This window comes from Durio zibethinus, chromosome 6 (assembly GCF_047325235.1).
Source record: "Durio zibethinus cultivar Kanyao isolate XHJ-2024 chromosome 6, ASM4732523v1, whole genome shotgun sequence".
Taxonomy (NCBI): domain Eukaryota; kingdom Viridiplantae; phylum Streptophyta; class Magnoliopsida; order Malvales; family Malvaceae; genus Durio; species Durio zibethinus.
In genome coordinates, this window is record NC_143167.1 from 7,200,155 (window position 1) to 7,221,300 (window position 21,146).

General features: G+C 29.2%; 2 protein-coding genes and 1 pseudogene across 8 annotated transcripts; 2 read left to right on the top strand and 1 right to left on the bottom strand.

Annotated features, from left to right (window-relative positions):
• The first annotated feature begins 563 nt into the window (after window positions 1-563).
• LOC111286040 (proteasome subunit alpha type-3-like) lies at window positions 564-4,909 on the top strand. 3 transcript variants are annotated; one of them, XM_089762012.1, is made up of 8 exons: window positions 564-761; window positions 855-894; window positions 981-1,064; window positions 1,152-1,226; window positions 1,322-1,490; window positions 2,482-2,547; window positions 3,761-3,851; window positions 4,627-4,909. In XM_089762012.1, exons 1-5 carry the CDS (start codon window positions 658-660, stop codon window positions 1,469-1,471), a joined length of 453 nt encoding a protein of 150 aa, XP_089618138.1. In that variant the 5' UTR covers window positions 564-657; the 3' UTR covers window positions 1,472-1,490; window positions 2,482-2,547; window positions 3,761-3,851; window positions 4,627-4,909. The 3 variants fall into 3 exon arrangements, with proteins under 3 accessions (XP_089618138.1, XP_089618139.1, XP_089618140.1); XM_089762013.1 differs by lacking the exon at window positions 2,482-2,547; XM_089762014.1 differs by lacking the exon at window positions 1,152-1,226.
• A 464-nt stretch (window positions 4,910-5,373) lies between these two features.
• Window positions 5,374-6,430, bottom strand: LOC111286035 (transcription factor GAMYB-like; annotated as a pseudogene).
• Window positions 6,431-12,037: 5,607 nt separating this feature from the next.
• LOC111285443 (vacuolar protein sorting-associated protein 26A-like) lies at window positions 12,038-18,991 on the top strand. Of its 5 annotated transcripts, none has more exons than XM_089762011.1 (14): window positions 12,038-12,274; window positions 12,387-12,437; window positions 12,550-12,624; window positions 13,185-13,259; window positions 13,392-13,464; window positions 13,785-13,829; window positions 14,090-14,201; window positions 14,571-14,637; window positions 14,858-14,917; window positions 16,674-16,718; window positions 17,179-17,234; window positions 17,350-17,525; window positions 18,119-18,242; window positions 18,431-18,568. In XM_089762011.1, the coding sequence occupies exons 2-13, from the start codon at window positions 12,435-12,437 to the stop codon at window positions 18,217-18,219; spliced, it is 888 nt and encodes a 295-aa protein (XP_089618137.1). In that variant the 5' UTR covers window positions 12,038-12,274; window positions 12,387-12,434; the 3' UTR covers window positions 18,220-18,242; window positions 18,431-18,568. The 5 variants fall into 5 exon arrangements, with proteins under 5 accessions (XP_089618137.1, XP_022730644.2, XP_022730643.2 ...); XM_089762010.1 differs by lacking the exon at window positions 18,119-18,242 and adding an exon at window positions 18,707-18,991 and having other exon boundaries at window positions 12,051-12,274; window positions 18,431-18,627; XM_022874909.2 differs by lacking the exons at window positions 14,858-14,917; window positions 18,119-18,242 and adding an exon at window positions 18,707-18,991 and having other exon boundaries at window positions 12,046-12,274; window positions 18,431-18,627.
• The last annotated feature ends 2,155 nt before the right edge of the window (window positions 18,992-21,146 follow it).

Consider the following 21,146-nt stretch of genomic DNA (forward strand, 5'->3'; position numbering starts at 1 on the left):
CTAGCCTAAATTATCTGTATTTTTTTTTTAATGGAGATGGGGTTAAAGTGTTTGAACTCAAACCAAAATTTTTTCATTTTAATAAATGGATACTAAATTTTTTTTTAAATGATCACTTATAATATATATAAAAAATAATTTTATTAATAAAAAATTATTAAAAAACTATTTTAGAATTTTTTCATAATTTTTTTCCATTTTTTTATTTCACTTTTTAAAGGTATTCAATTGAAAATTAATGGATGTAAAAAAAAAATTTTCCTTCAAATTTGTTTTATTTTTTTAAATTTTCATAAACATTCTAAATGTCCATTTGAATCCACCTCTAATCGTCGAGACATAATTTTATTAGAAAAGAAAAAAAATTTCTACGATTTTATGAGTTTAAATGACTTAAGATGATTTAAAAAAGTATTTGGGCTTACTTTGATCTACCAAAGCAATCAAAATATAGTTAGAGCTTCAGTGGCCCAAGTAGGCCCATAGGCCTGACTTTTTTTTTTTTTTTGGCATCGGCGTGAAATCTTGAGGAGAAAGAAACCGAAAGTATAAAAGGAGAGAAAATTATATCATGGCCAAGGAACGAATACGAAGAAGAAAAGTGCTAGGAGAAAAGGGAAGTGTTGGAAGTAGGAAAAAGCAGATCAGATAAGAAAGATGAGTAGCATCGGAACTGGTTACGATCTCTCTGTTACCACTTTCTCTCCCGACGGGCGCGTTTTCCAGATCGAGTACGCCGCCAAAGCCGTCGATAACAGTGGGTCCGTTCTTCTTCTTTGATAATTATATTCTTCTTTTATATATTTAGGTTGCCAAAAATCTAATTTTGTTCTCAAAAAATTTTTATTTTGCAGAACTGTAATTGGAATAAAATGCAAAGATGAGATCGTTATGGTAATCCCTTTTCTTTTGCTTCCATTGCTTGTTTTGAAAATGAAAATCAAATATTTAAATGTATGCTAAACTGATTTTTTGTTTAGGGAGTGGAGAAGCTGATAGCATCAAAGATGATGTTACCTGGTTCTAATCGTAGAATCCATTCCGTTCATCGCCATTCCGGCATGGTATTTACTATTCCCCCTTTTTTCAGCCACATTTGGATTCTTAATCTCTCTTTCTCTTTCCCTGCTCATGTTGAATATATAATTCAGTCAGTGGCTGGATTAGCAGCTGACGGTAGACAAATTGTGGCACGTGCTAAATCTGAAGCTACTAATTACCAAAGGGTTTTCCTTTTTTCTTTACTCTCAATTCGCAAAGTTCAGCTTTAATTATATTGGTATATGCCTTTCTAAATATAAGTTTCGTTTGTTGTTGGCAGTGGTGTAGTGTGTATGGTGAACCCATTCCTGTCAAAGAACTTGCTGAACGCGTCGCAAGTTATGTCCATTTATGCACCCTCTTCTGGTGGCTCAGGCCTTTCGGCTGTGGTATAATACTCGGAGGTTATGATAGAGATGGTTATGGTTGAACCATCTGGCATCTCCTATGTAAGTTCATTTCTCCCAATTATTGCTTTTTTTTTCCCTTTCTGTGTTGTTTCTAGCTCTATTGGTGTACTTATATTTTCCTCTGGTCAATAATGTATTTCTTCCTGTTTGCCTCGTTGCTTGTTAAAATTGATGTAGAAATATTTTGGTGCTGCAATTGGGAAGGGAAAACAAGCTGCCAAAACATAAGTTACAAAAGTATTTCTTTCGTTCTGTGGAACTTAGAGGCTGACATTTGATAAAACCATTTGGTCATGCAAGCTAGTTAGTTGGGATGATTGGGGCATTATATATTCTTCACTTTTATTTTTGCCATCTGGACCAGTGAAAGCTAGTGTAGTATTTTGATGCAATGGTCATCAGTTGAAAAGCCTTTTAATGGACTTGAATCGTTTTTTTTCCTGCTTATAGTTTCTCTCTTATGAAAGCCAATCAGTAATGAAGATATTCCTGGCATTCTCTCAAATCATTAAGATTCCCTCCCCCCTCCCCCCCAACTTATGCATTTCCTCAATACCATTATTTGTCTTTTTTTAAAAAAAAAAAAAGGAGAAAATATGGATGCATCATAGAAATTGAAAGCTTTAAAGTTTATATTTAAAATTTGAAACATAAAACCCCTCAATGGAGCCCAAGTAAACCTTAATCCGAGTTTGCATTTTTCAATTTTAATAAAAAATAAAGTATACAAATGTGGAGTGGATGTACCCAACTAGATTAAGGCAATGAACCGTGTGCTGTTTCACTACTTGTCATTTGCCTTTGATTCATCAAATCAAGTTAACTTAGCCTTGACATAGAACTAGTTGGGCCTAGCTACATGAAATTATTTTCTCCATTCTATTTGGTTAGGGGTTTATCCCACGAAACATATAAAGAAGCTAAAACCTTTCTTATCATCTCAACTTTGTAATCTTTGGTTACCTTTTTCTTTCTGCATTCATCTTGCCAATAACTGATAAGTTCATGGTTGAATGGAAAATGTGGACAGAGAAATTGAAAAGTTGAAGCTCTCTGAAATGACATGCAGGGAAGGGGTTATTGAAGTAGCCAAAATGTGAGTGTTGCCTATCTTATTTTCTTCCTGTTCCTGTTCTAATCTACTAATTTGGAATCTGGGCACGTTAATTGGTGGTTCTAAAATTGTTTTTACATTTCTTTTTCAGTTTTCTCTTGCTTTTCCCCCTTTAAAGATTCTTGTTTGCATCATCATTTTGAATGTAGTCATCTGTCATCCTTGCTATAACAGAAAATCTGGGCAACAACATGAAATTGTTTTCTTTTCTCCATTTGTTTGGCTATTCTTTGCAATGTCCGGTTTAGCACAATATTAGCGTGACTGTTATGATGGTGGAAAGATTTATGTATTCCCTTGAAACGATTGACAACCAATGGTACTTGTGCACAAATATTCAACTACATAGCAGAAACCAGCTGCCAAGAGTTTGGATTAAATGTAATTTTAAGCTTATATTGTACCTGAAAAGAGATAATTTTACAGAGGTCTTGTAAAAGAATGTCTCAAATTTAATTCATTTGTCTTCTTTTATATATCTAATGCTGTAGGTTGCTTCAACTGTAATGCGGAACACATATAATAGTTTAATTTTCTTGGAAATCTGATTTTATCTCCTATATGTTGGAATTTGGCCTTTTACTTGCACTGGAAATATTTACCTAAGTCATTATGTAAGAATTAACTATATAAATCTTGTTTGGATTATGGATTTGTGTGCGCGTGTGTGTTCTACTATATGATACTACATATTACAACAAACTGATATCTCACTTCTCGCTTGTCAAAAAAAAAAAACTCACATCTATGTCAGAATTTGGCCTTTTTCTTGCTCAGGAAATATTTGTGTAATTCATTATGTAAGAACTAACTATATAAATCTTGTTTGGATTATGGATTGTTCTGCGCTTATCTCCTACTATATGATCCTACATACTACAACAAACTGAAATCTCGCTTCTTTGGCAACAGTTCGAGAATAGTTGAATTACCTTGTCTCTGGAGTTGGCAATATATACTGATAGTGTTTAACTTGCCACTTTCTTGCAGTAAGTAAAATTCAAAACAAATTAGACATGAGCAAGAGAACTAGAAGTTTTGAGATGAAGGATGTCTAGGAGAAGCACTTTTGTTTTTTTCTTAAATTTTTACTTTCATCATGCACTGAAATAAATGATATTTTCTTCCTCTTCCTTTTGAATGCAAGTTTTTGATGCTATTGCTAGATTTAACGATGTGAGTTTTTCTCAAGCAGTATCTACAAGGTACATGATGAAGCAAAAGATAAGGCCTTTGAACTTGAGATGAGTTGGGTTTGTGATGAGTCAAAGCAACAACATCAAAAGGTAATTCCTGATTCCCATTTCAGATCTGCTTCACTTTCTGCTTTCTTGCTAGCTTCTGCTAACAGTAATTAAATGCAGCCGGCTATATGAATTGAACTATGCCGTTGTACTTTATTTAAGAATTTTATCTTTAGTAAAATCACTGTGGTCAAGATAGTCCTCTTGATGGTTTTATCCACGTTCGTTTTGGTTTCTTTTGACGTGGGCATCTTCCCATTTAGTAACATCTTCTTACATGAACATTTATAAACCTTTGTCTCACATGTAGAAAACCATGTTAAATGGTTTCACTTATCATTTTTGTTCTCCATTGGTGCTAGCTTCATCTTTTCTCAAATGCTTTCAATTCTAAACACTTCATAGGCAGTCTTCTATACAAACATCATATTTTGCCCTTCCCACTTTTTTCTCTCTTTCATAGCAAAGAGAAACTATTAAGTTGACATGTGAAGTAATTCTCTGCCCTCATTTAGGCTCGTACTATGTTGAAAGAAATAAGTAGTGTCCGTGCCATGATCTTAATTCTTATCCATTTTTATATCTCATTCTTGTTTCGTGTGATGGAATCTGAAATTTTCATGCAATTGATCTGTGGAATTTGTCAGTTATGGATAGTGATTAGAATCCATATATGAAATGACATGGATAAACGAGTAACTTTTTTTATTCTGCAGAATTTAACTTTTAGTTTGCAAATAATTCGTTGCAAGTGCTTGGTAGGTTTTCTTTTATGCACTTCCATATGAGGATTTTCTCTCTTTTAACGAAATTTCAGGTTCCTGATGACCTTTTAGAGGAAGCCAAGGTTGCAGCTAGGGCTGATTAATAATTATTGGAGACAGAATCATCCCCGTTATCGCATTTCAATTTTCACAAAGTTCCCGATGTTGTGGACCTGCTGGTTTAATTTATGGAGTCAGTGCTGATTAAACAAGGTCTTTCTATATCATATCATATAAGATTTAACAATTAAACTTGTCTTGAATTTTAAAAAAATAATAAAAAAAAGATGTACTTTTTTTTAAATTTATATAGGTCATTTTAAGGGTTTTGCCATCTATGACCAATCTATAGACATTTTGAAGTCAATTTGAATTGTGTGGTTCTAAGACAAGGCAGACCAAATCATTCATGCTACCGACATGTGGTGATCTATTGTGAGCACCCTAGAAAATCAACCTTGCGCAAACTTTTTGTTCAAATGCTACATCTAACATCAGCCAATAGTTCTGAGTTGCCATTCATCTGCTTCAAATGTGAGCGTAAGATTGCAAAAATTAAATGACTCCTGAAAACTGTAGTTCCGTAAAAACATGTCCAACCCCTCCAATAATACAGAAAATGACAGAACCTTACAAAAAACTTTCACCGACCACAATGGAAAAAAGATTATAAGTTTCAAGCAATTTCAATAATTTTCAGAAGGTTGATGAATATACGAACACCTCACTCAGAAAGAGTTGTCTTAGTTGCCAGAGCAAGTATCTTCACCAAGAAGAGTTGCTACAGCATCTGACAAAATGGGTTTATCCCCTCACACAGCCTTTGTCGCGACAAAGACTGGAAACAGCCATCTGGTTCGGATTTTCTTTCATATCATTGCGTCTTGCATGAATTACAGAGAATTACATTAGTATAACTTATTAATTCATGCCACAAAATTCATTGGGTGCAAAATATTTCTCACCCAGAATGCTCTCAACAAATTGTGGTTCACCTGATGAGCTTCCACTAACAGGAGTGTACTCGCTGATAACCAGCAGCATGAGCTAAAGGAGAGTTTGGGTCACAATGTGCTTCAAATTCCATATCACAGTGCTTGAGAGGAAAATTGGAGACATCATCAAGCATCGAAGTAGAAGACAATTGCTGACATGAATCATCCTTTAAGCTTTTAAGTTTCTGTGACTCGTAAAGAACTGCTTCTAAGAGACCACTGTTTCCTGGTGTAAAACAATCCGACTTAGCCGGCTCTATTGGAGGGCACTGGATCAGAGCATCAACATACTCAAGCAAAGGTAGTGGGACCGCAGGATTGACCCAACTATCTTGTTGAGTATCTGAACATTGGTATGAAGGGAGTTCCAACTTGATAGGCCCATACATGGGCTCAGAAGGAGAGAAATTTCTATTTGAAAGGGCATCGCTGCCAGGAGGAATACCAAATGATGACTGGTCATTGGTACTGAGATCAGAAAATCATACGGAGAAGAAGACAACTTGTAGGGCTCATCAAATCCTTTCTTGTTAGCATGTTCTGTCAATTAGTTGGGTATAGAGAGATAATTGCTGACACTTTACGAAAGGCGCTTAGGAGGACGTGCCATAGCGAAACATAAGGCCATAACCATGGGGCGAACCAACAACTCGTTTAAGCATTTTTTTTGCGGGATGTCAAGAAGCACCGGTGAATAAGACAAAAATTGTTTGTTGAGTTTTAAATTCTCAAATTCCACGTGTAGAATCATATAATAATAAAAATGAAATTTAAAAAGAAGTGAATCATATAAATATATATATATATATATATTATAAAATACATGAATACTTTGTAAGATATATTACATGATCAATGTAGATAATTTACATTTTTAATACATAAGCTTTTATAAATAATTTCTAAATTTGCATTAGTTATCAAAAAATTCTCCAATCAATTTTTTAATATTTTAAAATTAATATCCAATCAATTTTTCAATATTTCAAAATTATCAGGATTAACATTATCCAAAATTTATCTTATTTAAATCAAATAAAATATATCTCTCAAACTCAATATTTTCAAATAGATGCGATATTTAAAATTTAAGTAAATTTTTTTAAAGTATTTAAATTTTAAATAGTTAAAACCGATTATTTTTTGAATCAGTAGGTATGTTATTAAAATTGACACTTGAAGTTTATTGGCTTTAAAGAGCTTATGCGTGTAATATCTTTTTCAACCAGATAAGTAATAGGATAAGATAGATTCAAGGGTAAATCAAAAATTAAAAAAATTCAAATAGATGAAAATTATTTATGCATTTTAATTATCTTACACTTTGTCCTATTAATAGTATGTGATGCATCATTTTTTTCTTTCTCAAATTGGAAATTTTTTCTCAAATGTATATTATTTTCGGTTTTTGCTCTGTAACCATTATTTTTTCTTATACTTGTTTCTATACACATTTTCTATTTTTTTTTTATATTTTGTTTAGCAATTTATCAATATCTCATAAGTTAATGTATGCATATACTTTTTTATGATTTAATTCATCATTCAACAAGATATTAAAAACTATAAATAACAGTATATATACATTTCCAATAAAATTACCAAATTCATCTTTCAAATATGTTTGACATTTGATAAAAATTTTGATTATCACATATTATGACATTTTTAAAGTTAAAAAAAAATATCAATTTACATCCTAATTACCATCCAAGAGTTTAAGTGTACAAATTGTATGTACAATGTTTGCTAATTTATGTGTATCCATATGTATTTAAATAGATAAAATTAATCTGTACATCTTATGAGTCATAATCTAATTTAAATTATATTTTTTAAAAAAATAAAAAAATATAAGAATAATATCATGAATGGTTTCAAAATTATAATAAAATATTCAATGTGGCATTTAAATTTTAAAAACTTTTAATATAAATCTAAATTATGAATTTGTTAACTAATTTAGTACTTAAGAGTTGTTAACTAATTTAGTACTTAAGAGTTATTTGTTAGCTACGTATCATCATTTAGAGATAATATATTAAGAGTAAATACTATATTAATTAATAAATTCATAATTTAGATATCATATTAGAGATTTTTAAAATTTAAATATCACATTAAATATTATACTATAATTCAAGAGTTATTCTTGATATTAAACCCTAATATATTATATGATGATAATTTTTTTTTTTTTTTGGTAATTCTTTAACATGAAATCAAGAGTTTTATAATTAGTATAGATATAAGTTTTCATTTATATTACTCTATGTTCTATCATTAGTATCATTAGTATAATGGCTAACCGAAACAAAAAAAAAAAAAAAAAAAATCAATTGAATCATATGACAACCATTAATATATATATATATATATATATATATAGAGAGAGAGAGAGAGAGAAGAGATCTATTTATATAATGTAAAACTAAAAAAGTTTTACATATTTTTTTAACTATTAATTTCAATACATCCAATGATAAGAAAAAATAAGTAATAAAAAAAAAAAATCTACTCTCATCCTTTTGATATATTAAAAATATATATAATTTTTTTTTAATTTTACATTATATAAATTGATTTCTCCTTGCGCACGCGTGTGTGTATATATATATATATATACATACATGCATATTATTTTTTTAATTTCATTTTCAATAAAAAAATGCTTCTTCATTTTTATTTCTGTGTTTTGGATTCCTAGCAAATTTAAAAAAATTAAAAATTAAAAGGTAACGAAACAAAACCTCAATTAATACTTTAAGAATTTCTTTTTCTAATAACAGGAAATGATGATATAAACAAACATAATTAATATGCATGACCAGAACTAAATTTACATATTAAACTAGTTGTCATGATAAAAAAAATAATATGAAATTTACTCATTTGATGCCTCTCGTTAGGTTAATTTTATTTAATTTTAATTGAGAAGTGATCCACATAAAATGGTTTGAATTTTGCACTTTTTTTTTATTCTTTGATCAAAATTATTAAAATTAGAAATATTATTTTAATTCAAATTAGTTATAAATTAATTTTGATCTAAAGATAAAAGAATATAAAATTTACTTAATTACATTGGTGTAAGTGGATATATATTCATTTTAATTAGTACATCAATATATATGTATATATTTTACAAAAGATAAGAGATCCACTTATACTAATGTAATTTTTACATTTTTTTTATCATTAAATCAAAATTAAATTCATAACTAATTTAAATTAAAATAATATTTTTAATCTTAACTATTATAATTTAATGATAAAAAAATATGAGTTATACTAGTATTAGTAGATTTTTACTCTTAAAAAAAATTTTATTGCAAATATTTATATTTTTTACCAATAGTCATGTGACGAATTAATAGAATATTGAATTTTGTTAAATATTTTATATATTTAAAAAACTTTTATTGCAAATATTTGTAATTATAAGTTTTGCGCTTCTTTTATCATAATTAGATATTTGCATTTTAGCCCAAATTAAGTTTGAAAGGTAATGTTTTCAATACGAGATTTATGTTTTTTTTTTTTTTTTTTTGTACCTGTAGAATAAATCAAGTGGATAAATGGTGAGACGATTCTAATCCATTTTCTTTGCCGAGAAAATCATTTTAATTTCCAAGTGTAGTTCCATTCTATTAATATAGAAAAATTAATCCATCCATTTTTAATAAAATTTTAAAATTTTGTCAATGAAATTAACAAGATGACACAAAAAAATTAATGTAACTATTAACCTGAACACCCATTTCATGAGATGGAAAAAATATGAAAATAATATTTTTGGAGGAAAGAAAATTGGTAGTCTTTTTAAAAAAGAAGTTAGTTTTTTAAGAAAATAAGTATTGAAACATACGAATACCCTTATATATACATATTTTTAATTTATAATCTATTTTTAAACTTCTCTACCTTACTATATATTTGGTTAAAAAAAAATATTACACTTTAAAACTCTCTCGAATATGTAATCTTTAAGTGCTAATTTCAATTATATGTTAATTAATCCAATAGATAACAGACATAAATATCCATATTTTATTGTATGATATTATGATTTTGTTTATTTTTTTTTTTATAATTTTCTTAAATAAATTTGTGTCACTCGATACAACTAAACACTTTATAAAATAATATAGATAAAGAAACTAATAATATACACATATATATAGTTACCTTAGGTAAATAGGGCGCCCATGGAGAAGTCAATAGGGGTGTAAATGATACATTAGTACTTGTAAGTTATTTGGATTCGATTCGAAGAAAACTCGAACTCGATTCGATTATTATCGAGTCGAGCTCGAGTAGCTTGACTTTTCGATCGAGTCAAATTCGAGTATTTTTATATCTAGTTCGAGTAGCTCGCGAGCCTAATGAAGTTTTTATATTTAAATATATTTTTATTATTTTAATTAATAAAATATTTCGAATTCGAGTTCGAACTCAAACATAAATAATCGAATTTTTGTCGAGTATATGAATCGAGTTTATTTTTACATATTAATCAAATGAATTCGAGTAGCTCAAATTCGATCACGAATCGAACTCGAACTTGAAAAATAAAACTCGATCGAGTTCGAACCGAACATCGAATCGCGAGTTGTGAGTCAAGTTCGAGCTCGAATTTTTCACTGTATCGACTCAACTCGATTATACACCTAGAAACCAACGTAATTAGACGCCCACTTCCATATACTAAGGGGACAATTTTTACAATTGCACATTTTTTGGTTCAAATTCAATACTTGAATTTACCTTTTTCGCATTTTATACCAGCTGTGGGTGTGATCTGTCATTCTTCGAGGCTTGAAAAAATTACATGAATTAAAATTTAGTTTTTAAATTTATTTAATATTATTTTTTAAAATAATTATATAAATTAATTAAATTAAATTTTAGATATATTATTACTCTTCAAGCTTGAATTTGAGTTTTTTTTTTTTTTTACTTAAATATAGTATTAGTATTTTGTTTTTCATTTTTTAATGAAATTTATCATATAAAAAGAATAAAGAAAAGAGAGGCTTTTGACAGACAAAAGAAAAAATGTTAAAGCCCATTCAATACCTTTCGTTAGTCTTGTACTGGTATTAATGTAGTCTTACACATTAATAGCGTTTTATTACAGCTACTAGACAGTTTAAATTTAAACCACATTTATTAACTTATTCTTTTCTTCAATCCAAGTTTTTTCAAAGAGGCGCTATAAATAAATCCTACATTTTGCTTTTAAATTTTTTTTTAAATTTTTATAAATAAAATTACTTAATTACTCTTTTTACAAATTTTAGATACATATCCAAAAATAATTTTTCAAAAAGTTTTATAATTTACTGAAAACTTTTAAGAAATTCATTTTTGAAAGGGTAAACATCTCAAATTTAAAAAAAAAAAAAAAACGAAAAATGAAAGTTTATTACAAATATTTATTGATTGGTGTAACAAAAAAGTTATTATTGAAAAAAATTATAAATTTTAAAAATAAAATAATTAATTTTATTATTTTGACTTAAAAAAATAAAATCTTATGAGACTCTTAATAAATTAGGAATAAAATAATAAATATAATTTTTTATAAATTTAGAATTTATTATTTTTTTAATAAATATTTCTTTTATTAATTATTAAAATTTTATAATAATTCTAACTAAATTAAAACTTTTTGAAAAAGTCTCAATTTATTTATTATGATGAGTTTTTTTAGTTAATATATTAAATTTTGATAAAATTATGTAGTATTTAATAATATTAATAATACAATTTAAAAGAGTTTTAGCTTTCAAATATTAATTAGATTTAATAAATCTTTTTATCATCTCTCATAACATTAAAAGATGAAATGTTTAACTAAGGTATTATAAAATTTTATTTTTTTCTAAGGTTAAAATGATAAAATTAACTTCTTTTTATTATTTTTAAAATTTATTTTTTAATAAAATTTTTTATTATATTAATTAATAAAAATTTTTAATAAAATTCTTTTTTTATAATTTTCTTTAAAGATTTTATAAATTTTCTTTAAAAAAATAAATTATGATTTTCGGTAAGTTATAAATTTATTGGATATAAATCTTTGTAAACTTACAAAAAAAATTAAATAATTTTATTTAAGAAAAAAAAGTGAAGTGGAAAAGGTGAGGTACATTTACAATTAAGGAAGATAATTCAACTCAAATTTAATGAGTTTTGATCTTATTTAATTTTTTAAGGTTGATTTTTTTTTAAATTAAGTATTCAATCAAGTCAAATTAAGTAATAAAAAAAATCGAATTGTAATCAAATTTTAAATAAATTGAATCTAATTTAATTTAATATATATAAAAAATTATTTTTTAATTATTTATTTAATTATATATATTATATATTTATTTAATTTTATATTTATATTAAAAATAATATTTTATTAATTTTAGATTGAATATAATTTTACACAATATTAAATAGAATCGAATTTTACACGGGCAAAAACCGAGCAAAAGCCCACCCGTTCATTGCTATCCCTACTTACAACCCGTCAAACTCAAAGGTGAAATGTGAAAGCTTTTAACAGTGAAAAACTGAAAGTCACCGAAAACGCGACGGAGACTGGCTGGCAGCAGAAGCGAAAACGCTAATGCTAATAACTTTTAATTTTGTTACCGCTGATCAGCTCTCACCTCAACGGTCAAATCTTCCTCTAAGAACCCTAATTAAGGTAAATTTTCCATTTTCTGGTTGTTTCTTTGATCTGATTCCGTTTTCCGACTACTTTCTAAAATTACCTTTATTGATTTCAAATTTTCAAAATACTATGTTACTCTTTTCAGGTTCTTCATGCTTGGCAAAGTCTCCATTCAGGAGTCCAGTAAAGCATCATGGTATTATTTCTCAGGAAATTGCAATTTTTTTTTCTTTTTATGTCTTACCTTCTCAAAAGAATCTTTATTTATGAAAACTTGTTTATGAAATTTGGTTTCTGATCTTGTGCAGAATTACCTTGTTGGAGTTTTCAAGCCGCCATGTAATATTTTCGTTTCCTTTGCAGATGGAAGAAGACGTGAGCAGGTATATCTTGCTACTAATTGCTTATGTGTGTGTGTGTGCTTTTTTTTTTTTTTTTCACTCTAATCGCAAATGGATACAATTTTCATAAAAAAAAAAGCTTCTAGATACTAAAATGCATTATTTTACTTTTGTATGCAACAATTATGTTAATTGATGTTGCATTTTAGTCGTTTTTCATTTTTAATCAGTTATTATGATTTTGCTTTATACTATCTGTTTTACTCTTTGTAAAATTTTTAATGGAGCTAAAAGCTGCAACTAAACAGAGAAGTATAGTTTCCAAGAGGCTAGCGAATAAAGATGAGATTTAGGTAGTAGTTCATGATAATTTTGTTTCTCTGTTTGTTTGGAGTGCAAAAATTTACGTATATGCTATGTATCTTGTTGCTTTTGAATTCATTTAATTCTCCTCCCTCCAGTTTTTCTCTTTTCTAATGTGGTCAACTTTGATCAATAGTTGTAATCTTGAGCTTTAGATGAGATGCTTTACTTTTATTTCTGGCTGTCTGTTTGCCATTTTGTCTTCAAGTATACTCTTCTTACATCAATACTATTTGTAGGTTCCTCTAAAGAAGGAAAATGGGAAAACAGTTATGGTTGCTCTCTTCCAGAGCCAAGAAAATATTGTAGGAGAGGTAGTGTTTTTCGTGTTTCCATTTTGAAACATATGATTGAGTTTATCTGCTTATTATATGCAAATCATTTTTTTAAATTATTTTCAGTCAAAACTGTATGAATGATTTGACTTTTTATTACTGATACTTCAGGTAGTTATAGAACCAATACATGGGATGAAGGTTGAACATACTGGTGTTAAAATTGAGCTCCTTGGTCAGATAGGTGTGCTTCATTTGCTCCATGTCTTTCCTTTTAGGTCTGCCATTGGACTGTTAGCTTTAAAACCAATATGTATATATTTGTTACATGCCTTTTTTAATCTTTAAGAGCTGCCTATAATTTAGCCTAAGTGAATCTATAATGCTGCTTTCTATTACGTTGTTATTCTCCTTGAGTCTGTACTGTACTTTAAATTGTTTTGTAGTGAATCTTGGTTGCCAGAGTTTGTCAATAAAGTGAAATGTTAGAAGGATGATCTGCATATGTAGTATGATGCTGATGCCACTGTACCTGGACCATGACAATTTTTTTCTTCTTTGCAGAATTGTATTTCGATAGAGGCAACTTCTATGATTTTACCTCTCTGGGTGAGTGTATTTGACCATAAAAGAAAAGGCTTAAGAAGTCTTTACTTTAACCAACAATTTTATGCATCCTTCCAAGTATTCCTATTTGTTTTCCAAGTGGTCCTTTCCTCTTTCCCCTCCCCCATCTCTCTCTCTCTATCTTGTCGGTTTGGGGTGGCATTGCATGGGATATTAAATATCTGTTGCTCCTCTGTTGATTATTATGGATTTATGGTAAGTTGCTTCTAAGTTTGCTCCTATTTTCATTCTTTGGTCTGCAGTACGTGAACTTGATGTTCCTGGTGAATTATATGAAAGAAAAACATATCCATTTGAATTTTCTACGGTGGAGATGCCATATGAGTCTTATAACGGAGTCAATGTTAGGCTTAGGTAGGCTATCCATTTCATTTTTTAGTTGATTTTTATGATAAATCTTTTATGTGTCTAGAAATTATCCTTTTTGTGAACATTATCCTCGTATCAATGTTACTGTGCTTATTTTAGTTATCCTTGTCATGCTGGAGTAAGAAGCACATAAGTTTATGTTTAGTTATTTTAGCTTTGTTTATGGTTACTCCTGCTTTCCATATTGCCTAGTTTTCTTTGTGGAATTCAATTAATTGTTTATGATTGTCATTGAGTTGAGAGATTATCACCATTTACCGACTGAATATATGCAATGATATAGTAACCAAGGATCCATTAAAATAGAATATGAACACATAACTGATCTATCTAAACTTCATTGCAAACTTGTAGGTATATTCTGAAAGTGACAATCAGTAGAAACTTTGTCAGCAACATTGTGGAGTACCAAGATTTTGTGGTAATGTATTTTGTATAAGCACTTTATGGAATTATCATGCTATTCTAGTTGAAATGTAATTTGGATTTCCCTTACATTTTGTCATATTATCATTGTTTATTTTCGGAGTACCAAGATTTTGTATAGTCCTAAGCCCTAGAAGTTACTATTATGCACTTACAGTGCCTAGCTTTCTACATCTTTGGAGAAAAGAAGGCAATTGATTGTATTTGTTTGATAGGCCGTTATACATGAGCTATACTTCCAGGTTAATAGTAAACAGGCTGGGGCTGTTGGGGAGGTATCTTACCTTATTTATTCAAATGCAATTACCATTGTGTTTCATTTAAAATATTCTGCTTTTGATTGAAATTGCTTCATTGTGCTTTACACTTGTAAAAGTGCTTCCATATATATATATATATATATATATATATATATATATATATATTTGGTTGATTAGTTATGCTGACTTATCCAAAGAGTGATCACAAAAGGCTTGTACCAGCAGTGAGTAGCACTTTGGAAGCTCATGTTATATGGTTGGAGAACGAATTCAATTGTGCATAGTAGGATTTATGTGAAGGTGGGAGGTGAACTATGAGGCATAGGAGTGATATACCTACCTTTTCCAAAGAAAAAGAGTTTGCAATGTAAAAGAAATGTATGAGGTGCGGAGGAGTTGTTGAAAGATGAGAGACTGATGGAGTTTTTCTTTTCCACTCCAGGTTCTAATATTGCCAGGTCTAGGGATGAGGCATATGAGTGATATACCTACCTGTTCCAAATAAAAAGAGTTTGCAGTGTAAAAGGAATGTATGAGGTGTGGAGGAGTTGTTGAGAGATAAGAGACTGGGGGAGTTTTTATTTTCTAGATGATCTTAAGGGTGGCTCAACACTCCAGGGTCTAACATTGCTAGGTCTAGGATGAGGCACAAGAGTGATATACCTACCTGTTCAAAATAAAAAGAGTTTGCAATGTAAAAGGAATGCATGAGGTGTGGAGGAGTTTTTGAAAGATGAGAGACTGAGGGAGTTTTTCTTTTTCTAGATGATCTTAAGGTTGGCTCAACACTCCAGAATCTAACATAGCTAGGTCTAGGGAGTTTCAGATGAACAGCCTTACTGCTGGCAAAGAGGCTGTTTCTGCACCCATGCCTTCCAGGTCAGGATGGAATAACCTTATCATTGTGTCAAGACTTGATTTCACTTGAAGGATTGATATGCGATGATACATTGGTTGTTAGGGAATAGGGAGTAACCTCATCTTGTTGGAAGGCATCTTCATATGTCTTAATTAATCAACTAAGAGCAGATTCGACAAAAGTATAATAAACATTTTCCTTGGTTTTGAGAGAGAATAAGAAATCATATTTTGAAATGGTACAGTGGAATTTTATTGTCCTTAAAGATCTTGATTTTTGAGCTCTTGTTAAATATCCTTTTAAGTCCTCTAAGACTGGTTTATCCGAAGTGTTATAATTATCTAAAGAAAATATTCCTATCCATAATCATATGTTTCATGCACAGAATTCTTTGTGATAATCATTGTCAAAATAAACACCAATCTTTTGTCCTTGTGTTGACTTGAATAGAATATATTAGAATTGCCAAGCATCGTTTTTGCCTTACTTATGATTAATGGAAATAAATAGATAAAGCATGATGCTATGTAGTGAATTTTGAATTTAGAAAATAAATTAACTATCAGTGATTTGGTTAATTCACTACGTAGCAAATTTGTATGTGTCTTGGACCTCAAGACCTTCTGAAGAGTGTTTAAGACTCCTTCCACATGCACTGTTCCCTAGAAGATATTAATATTTGATGATCTCTCCTCTTATATAGCATCTGTAAGGATACTCAGATCTTAATTGTTGTTTTTCTTTGCTATTTTGTCCTCTTAATGCACCACCATAGCAAGGTATAAGGAGTTTCCTTTGCATCCATTTTATATTTTCCTATCTTGTAAAAGATTTCTTGTTCAATTAGTTAATTACCAGGATATAGTATAGCAGCTTGAAATTTGTTTTTCCTTTTTTTTCCAAAATTCCCAGGTTCGCAACTATACTCCACCTCCATCAATCAATAACAGTATTAAGGTAAGGACGTTTCCTTTTATTTCCTGATACTTAATTGCTTCAGCTAACTGATGAGATTTATATTAAAAGATTTCTTTCCTTTGAAATTTATAAATGCTTGTGTATCAAAAGTTACTTTAACTTGTCTTACTGCTCCAATACAATTACTTCATATATTCTCTTTTTGACCTTATGAAGATGTGCCTTGTGCCTAAATTTTGGTTATTTTTATCACAATTCTTCTTACAGAGATGATCCATTAGCCTCTTTACAAATTACATTGTGCTATAAAATCCCCCATACTAGTTCCTGATATTCCCAATGTTAATTTTTGTGAAAGCTATTGGAACGACTTTAAAACTTTATGTTTAATTGTTTCTATGGTAATTTAATGGTTGATAAGATGTGACTACTCCATACTAGTTTTGATGCTTTGGAATCTCATATTGATTTTATTTGTTTGTATTGATGGTTCATCTAGATGGAAGTGGGAATTGAGGATTGTCTACACATTGAATTTGAATACAGTAAAAGCAAGTACGTCAGTTAAAGTGTGTTTCTCTGACAGGAGTTTATATGAAATCCATGCAACTTATTTTACACTGAGTTGGAAGAATGCTAATGTGTTTATAATGGATTTCGAAATATACAGGTATCATTTGAAGGATGTCATTATTGGAAAAATATATTTTCTTCTAGTTAGAATTAAGCTAAAAAATATGGAGCTTGAGATCAGACGTCGAGAGTCAACTGGATCAGGGCCTAATACATATGTTGAGACAGAGACCCTTGCAAAATTCGAGTTGATGGATGGTGCTCCTGTAAGAGGTACCCTAGCAAACTTCTCTATTTCACACCATATTTTGTAGCTTTATAATTTACCCTTTGTATTTTGAATGTCACAAATTTAGAATTCTAGGCAGATATGTAATCCATGACACAGAACACTTATACAACCGTGCTTTTAGCGAGTGCCTCATACTATTGGTATTTGCCTCAACAATGAATTGGTTGAACAATTTACATTCTAAAACCCTCTCCATGCTAGGATGATATTGGTGCTTGCTGACTACTGTACACTACAGTTGGCAGGCAAGCAAGACTTCTACTTTAGTTGCAATATTATCATTTTAGACTAAGGTTTAAAAGTACAAGCAAGACTTCTACTTTAGTTGCAATATTATCATTTTAGACAAAGGTTTAAAGTACAGATATACCGATTTCTGGTGCTGCAACATGCCTTTGAAAATGTTAAACAGAAATAAATATTCTGATATCAATTTGACAAGAGAAAAAAAAGAGTTATGGTAAATTATGATTTCTACATGAAAAAGGTGATAGTTGTATTTATGCACCTTTGTGCTCAAAATAGTGCTAGTAATCTTGTTCTTCTTTAATATGCTGTGCTTCGCTTTGATCAGATACTTTTTATGGAGTCATGTTATGTCCATCACCTGGGTCCTGGGGTCATGGGCAATATTCTGATATCAATTTGACAAGAGAAAAAAAAGAGTTATGGTAAATTATGATTTCTACATGAAAAAGGTGATAGTTGTATTTATGCACCTTTGTGCTCAAAATATTGCTAGTAATCTTGTTCTTCTTTAATATGCTGTGCTTCGCTTTGATCAGATACTTTTTATGGAGTCATGCTATGTCCATCGCCTGGGTCCTGGGGTCATGGGCCATATTGAGAAAATTTCTCACTTGAGCTATTTCTAATGCTTTTACAGGAGAATCGATTCCAATCAGACTTTTCTTAAGTCCATATGAACTGACACCAACATACCGCAACATCAATAACAAATACAGTGTGAAATACTATTTGAATCTTGTTCTAGTGGATGAAGAAGATCGACGGTACTTCAAACAGCAAGAAATCACTATGTACCGACTTCTCGAAGCTTCATAATTTTTCTTTCAAAGCCAGGTGAGTCCGACATTTATAGGTGAGAAAGAAGAGCAGAATACTTTATGGTAAATTTACTGGAACTCTTTCTGGCTGTCAGATAGAAGATTGTATGCTAAAATCTCAGGCCTTGTTCCTCTGTTATCTGCATTCTAATGACTCTATCTTTGGAGTTCATTAATTCATCAAGAACCAATGGAATGACAAGTAATTACTAATCTGTGTACTTTGAGCTTGCTGATGAAGTCTTGGGCTATTTGTATGAATACATGCAGTGGTTTTTGCGATGGCATCGGCATCGTATCTCAGTCTGGTTTATGTTTATGCATCATGTATTTTCCTTTCAGTGAAAGAAAATGGGTTATGGGTTCCATTGTTTGGCTGTTGGCTTGTTCAGCTGTTCAGAAAGTTGGCTTGCATGGTGAATTTTAGGTTTTTTTTTTTTTTTTTCAGTTTTTTAATATTTATTTATGATGAACATAATTTGCCGTACCCCTGATGTATGTCACCATATGTAGGATTTCATGCGCCAGTTTTTTTTTTTTTTCTGCCGTTGGCTTGGTTATATATAATTGCATTTCTATTAAAAAAAAGAACTTTTTTCATTAATATCATATCATATACTGGGATTTTTATAAAAAAAAATTAAAAAAATGATAAATAATTAATTGTTATAAAAAAATAGTGACATAGCGTAATTTAAATTAAAAAAAAAATTATATTGATACCATATAACGGTCTTTTCGTACAATCTTTTCTCGTGTTACAACAGCAAAACCCCACTCGAAAGTGGATGGCAATCTAGAATAGTAAGTGGAAATTCATGGCCACATAAAAAACCTACGACTTAGAATCCGATCATTCACGTTATTATTGGTCCTTAACGTTTCTTCTACATAATTAGACCAAGATTGATTTGACAACATGAAAAGCAATACGTTTTGGGCACAACAATCAAGGAATTCAAAGTTGTCCTGGAATCTGTGAAAAGTTATAAATGAATAAGAATGTATTTTAACAAATTTTTTACTGGGTAATATGCCTATGGAAACTTAATTTAAATGTGGTCAGAATTCAATTTCTCTTTTCAAACAAAGAGAGACAGATATGCAACCTTATTTATACGTTGCTTTGAAAATTTTCTCTTTCAATTTACTGTCACATGGTTGGCTTCCAATGTGACGTTGACTTCTTACCAAACTTACAAAAAGTTGCAACTTTTCGTATTGCAGAGGACGTGATGCTCACAATGAGTTCCAAATATGGAAACATATTTAGTGTTTTTTCTTCTTATATTCTTTATATATATATATATATATACATATAAAAGATTATAATTTAAAAATAAAAATATTATAAATGTTAAAATTTAAATTCAAATTTACATATATTCTTCCTACTAAACAAAAGAAACCACTACTATAGTATAATTTTCAGAAGAAAAAATAAAATCAAAACACAAGGGTTTTCTTTTTTATTTTTCAAATATCATTAACCATTTACCATCATCAACATTTTATCATTGGAGGGTAAATCAAGCCACTGTGTTCCATTGGAATCATCCATGCTTTCCAACACTAATAACACGGAAAACAATTGGAATAACCATGGCTGCTTAATCCTACAGGGAAAAATAAAAGGGGAAGAAAAAAACAGTCCCGAAAACAAAAACATAAGGGAAAAAAAGAATGAAAATATAGAGCAACTAAAGAACATTCAAAGCAGGCAATACTTTGTAATGTTTCGCTTTTTGTTTGATAAATTTATGAAATTTTCAAGTTAAAATAAATAATATTTCGTAAGTTGGATATGAATACTTATAAATAATTTTACAATAATTATCAATTAGATTGAAATAGCATGCTATATTGTGAAAATCATTTTTAAAATCTTAAGAGAACTAAATACTATCAATGTTATCCACTCTAAATTCTCAATATTTGATATAATTTTAATTTTTTATGTGTTTTATATTGTGTTTGATAAAATATCAAATTTTAATAAGATTGTGACACATTCAATTTCATATTGAAAAAAAGTGAAAATATAATATGATATATATATAAATTTAACTTTATATTTGTAAAACACTTTGTAGAAGAAAACCATGAAAATTTTATATCAAAATAGTTGTGAGTTGTTATTTGCGAAAACAAAATTATAAGACTTTTGAATTAAATAATATATCACAAATCTTCACTAAACTAATATCGAAAGTTACTAAAATTATATAAAAATTTTATCCAAGTTTTATAAAAAATTTTCAATCTTTTAACAACAATTACCAAAACATATAAAACATTATCAAAACAAAAATTATATAAAAAATTATTAAATTTTACTTATATTTTACTAAAATAAAATGAAATTCCTAATATTTATCATTATTATCATAATATTATAAAAGTTATTTATTGAATTAAAATTTTTAAAAATAAAAATTATATGTAAGTCATGTACGTGTTAAAAACTAATATATATATTGTACACGAGTAAAAATTAACTTATACAATGTAACTCTTTTCTAGTTTTTTTTTTTT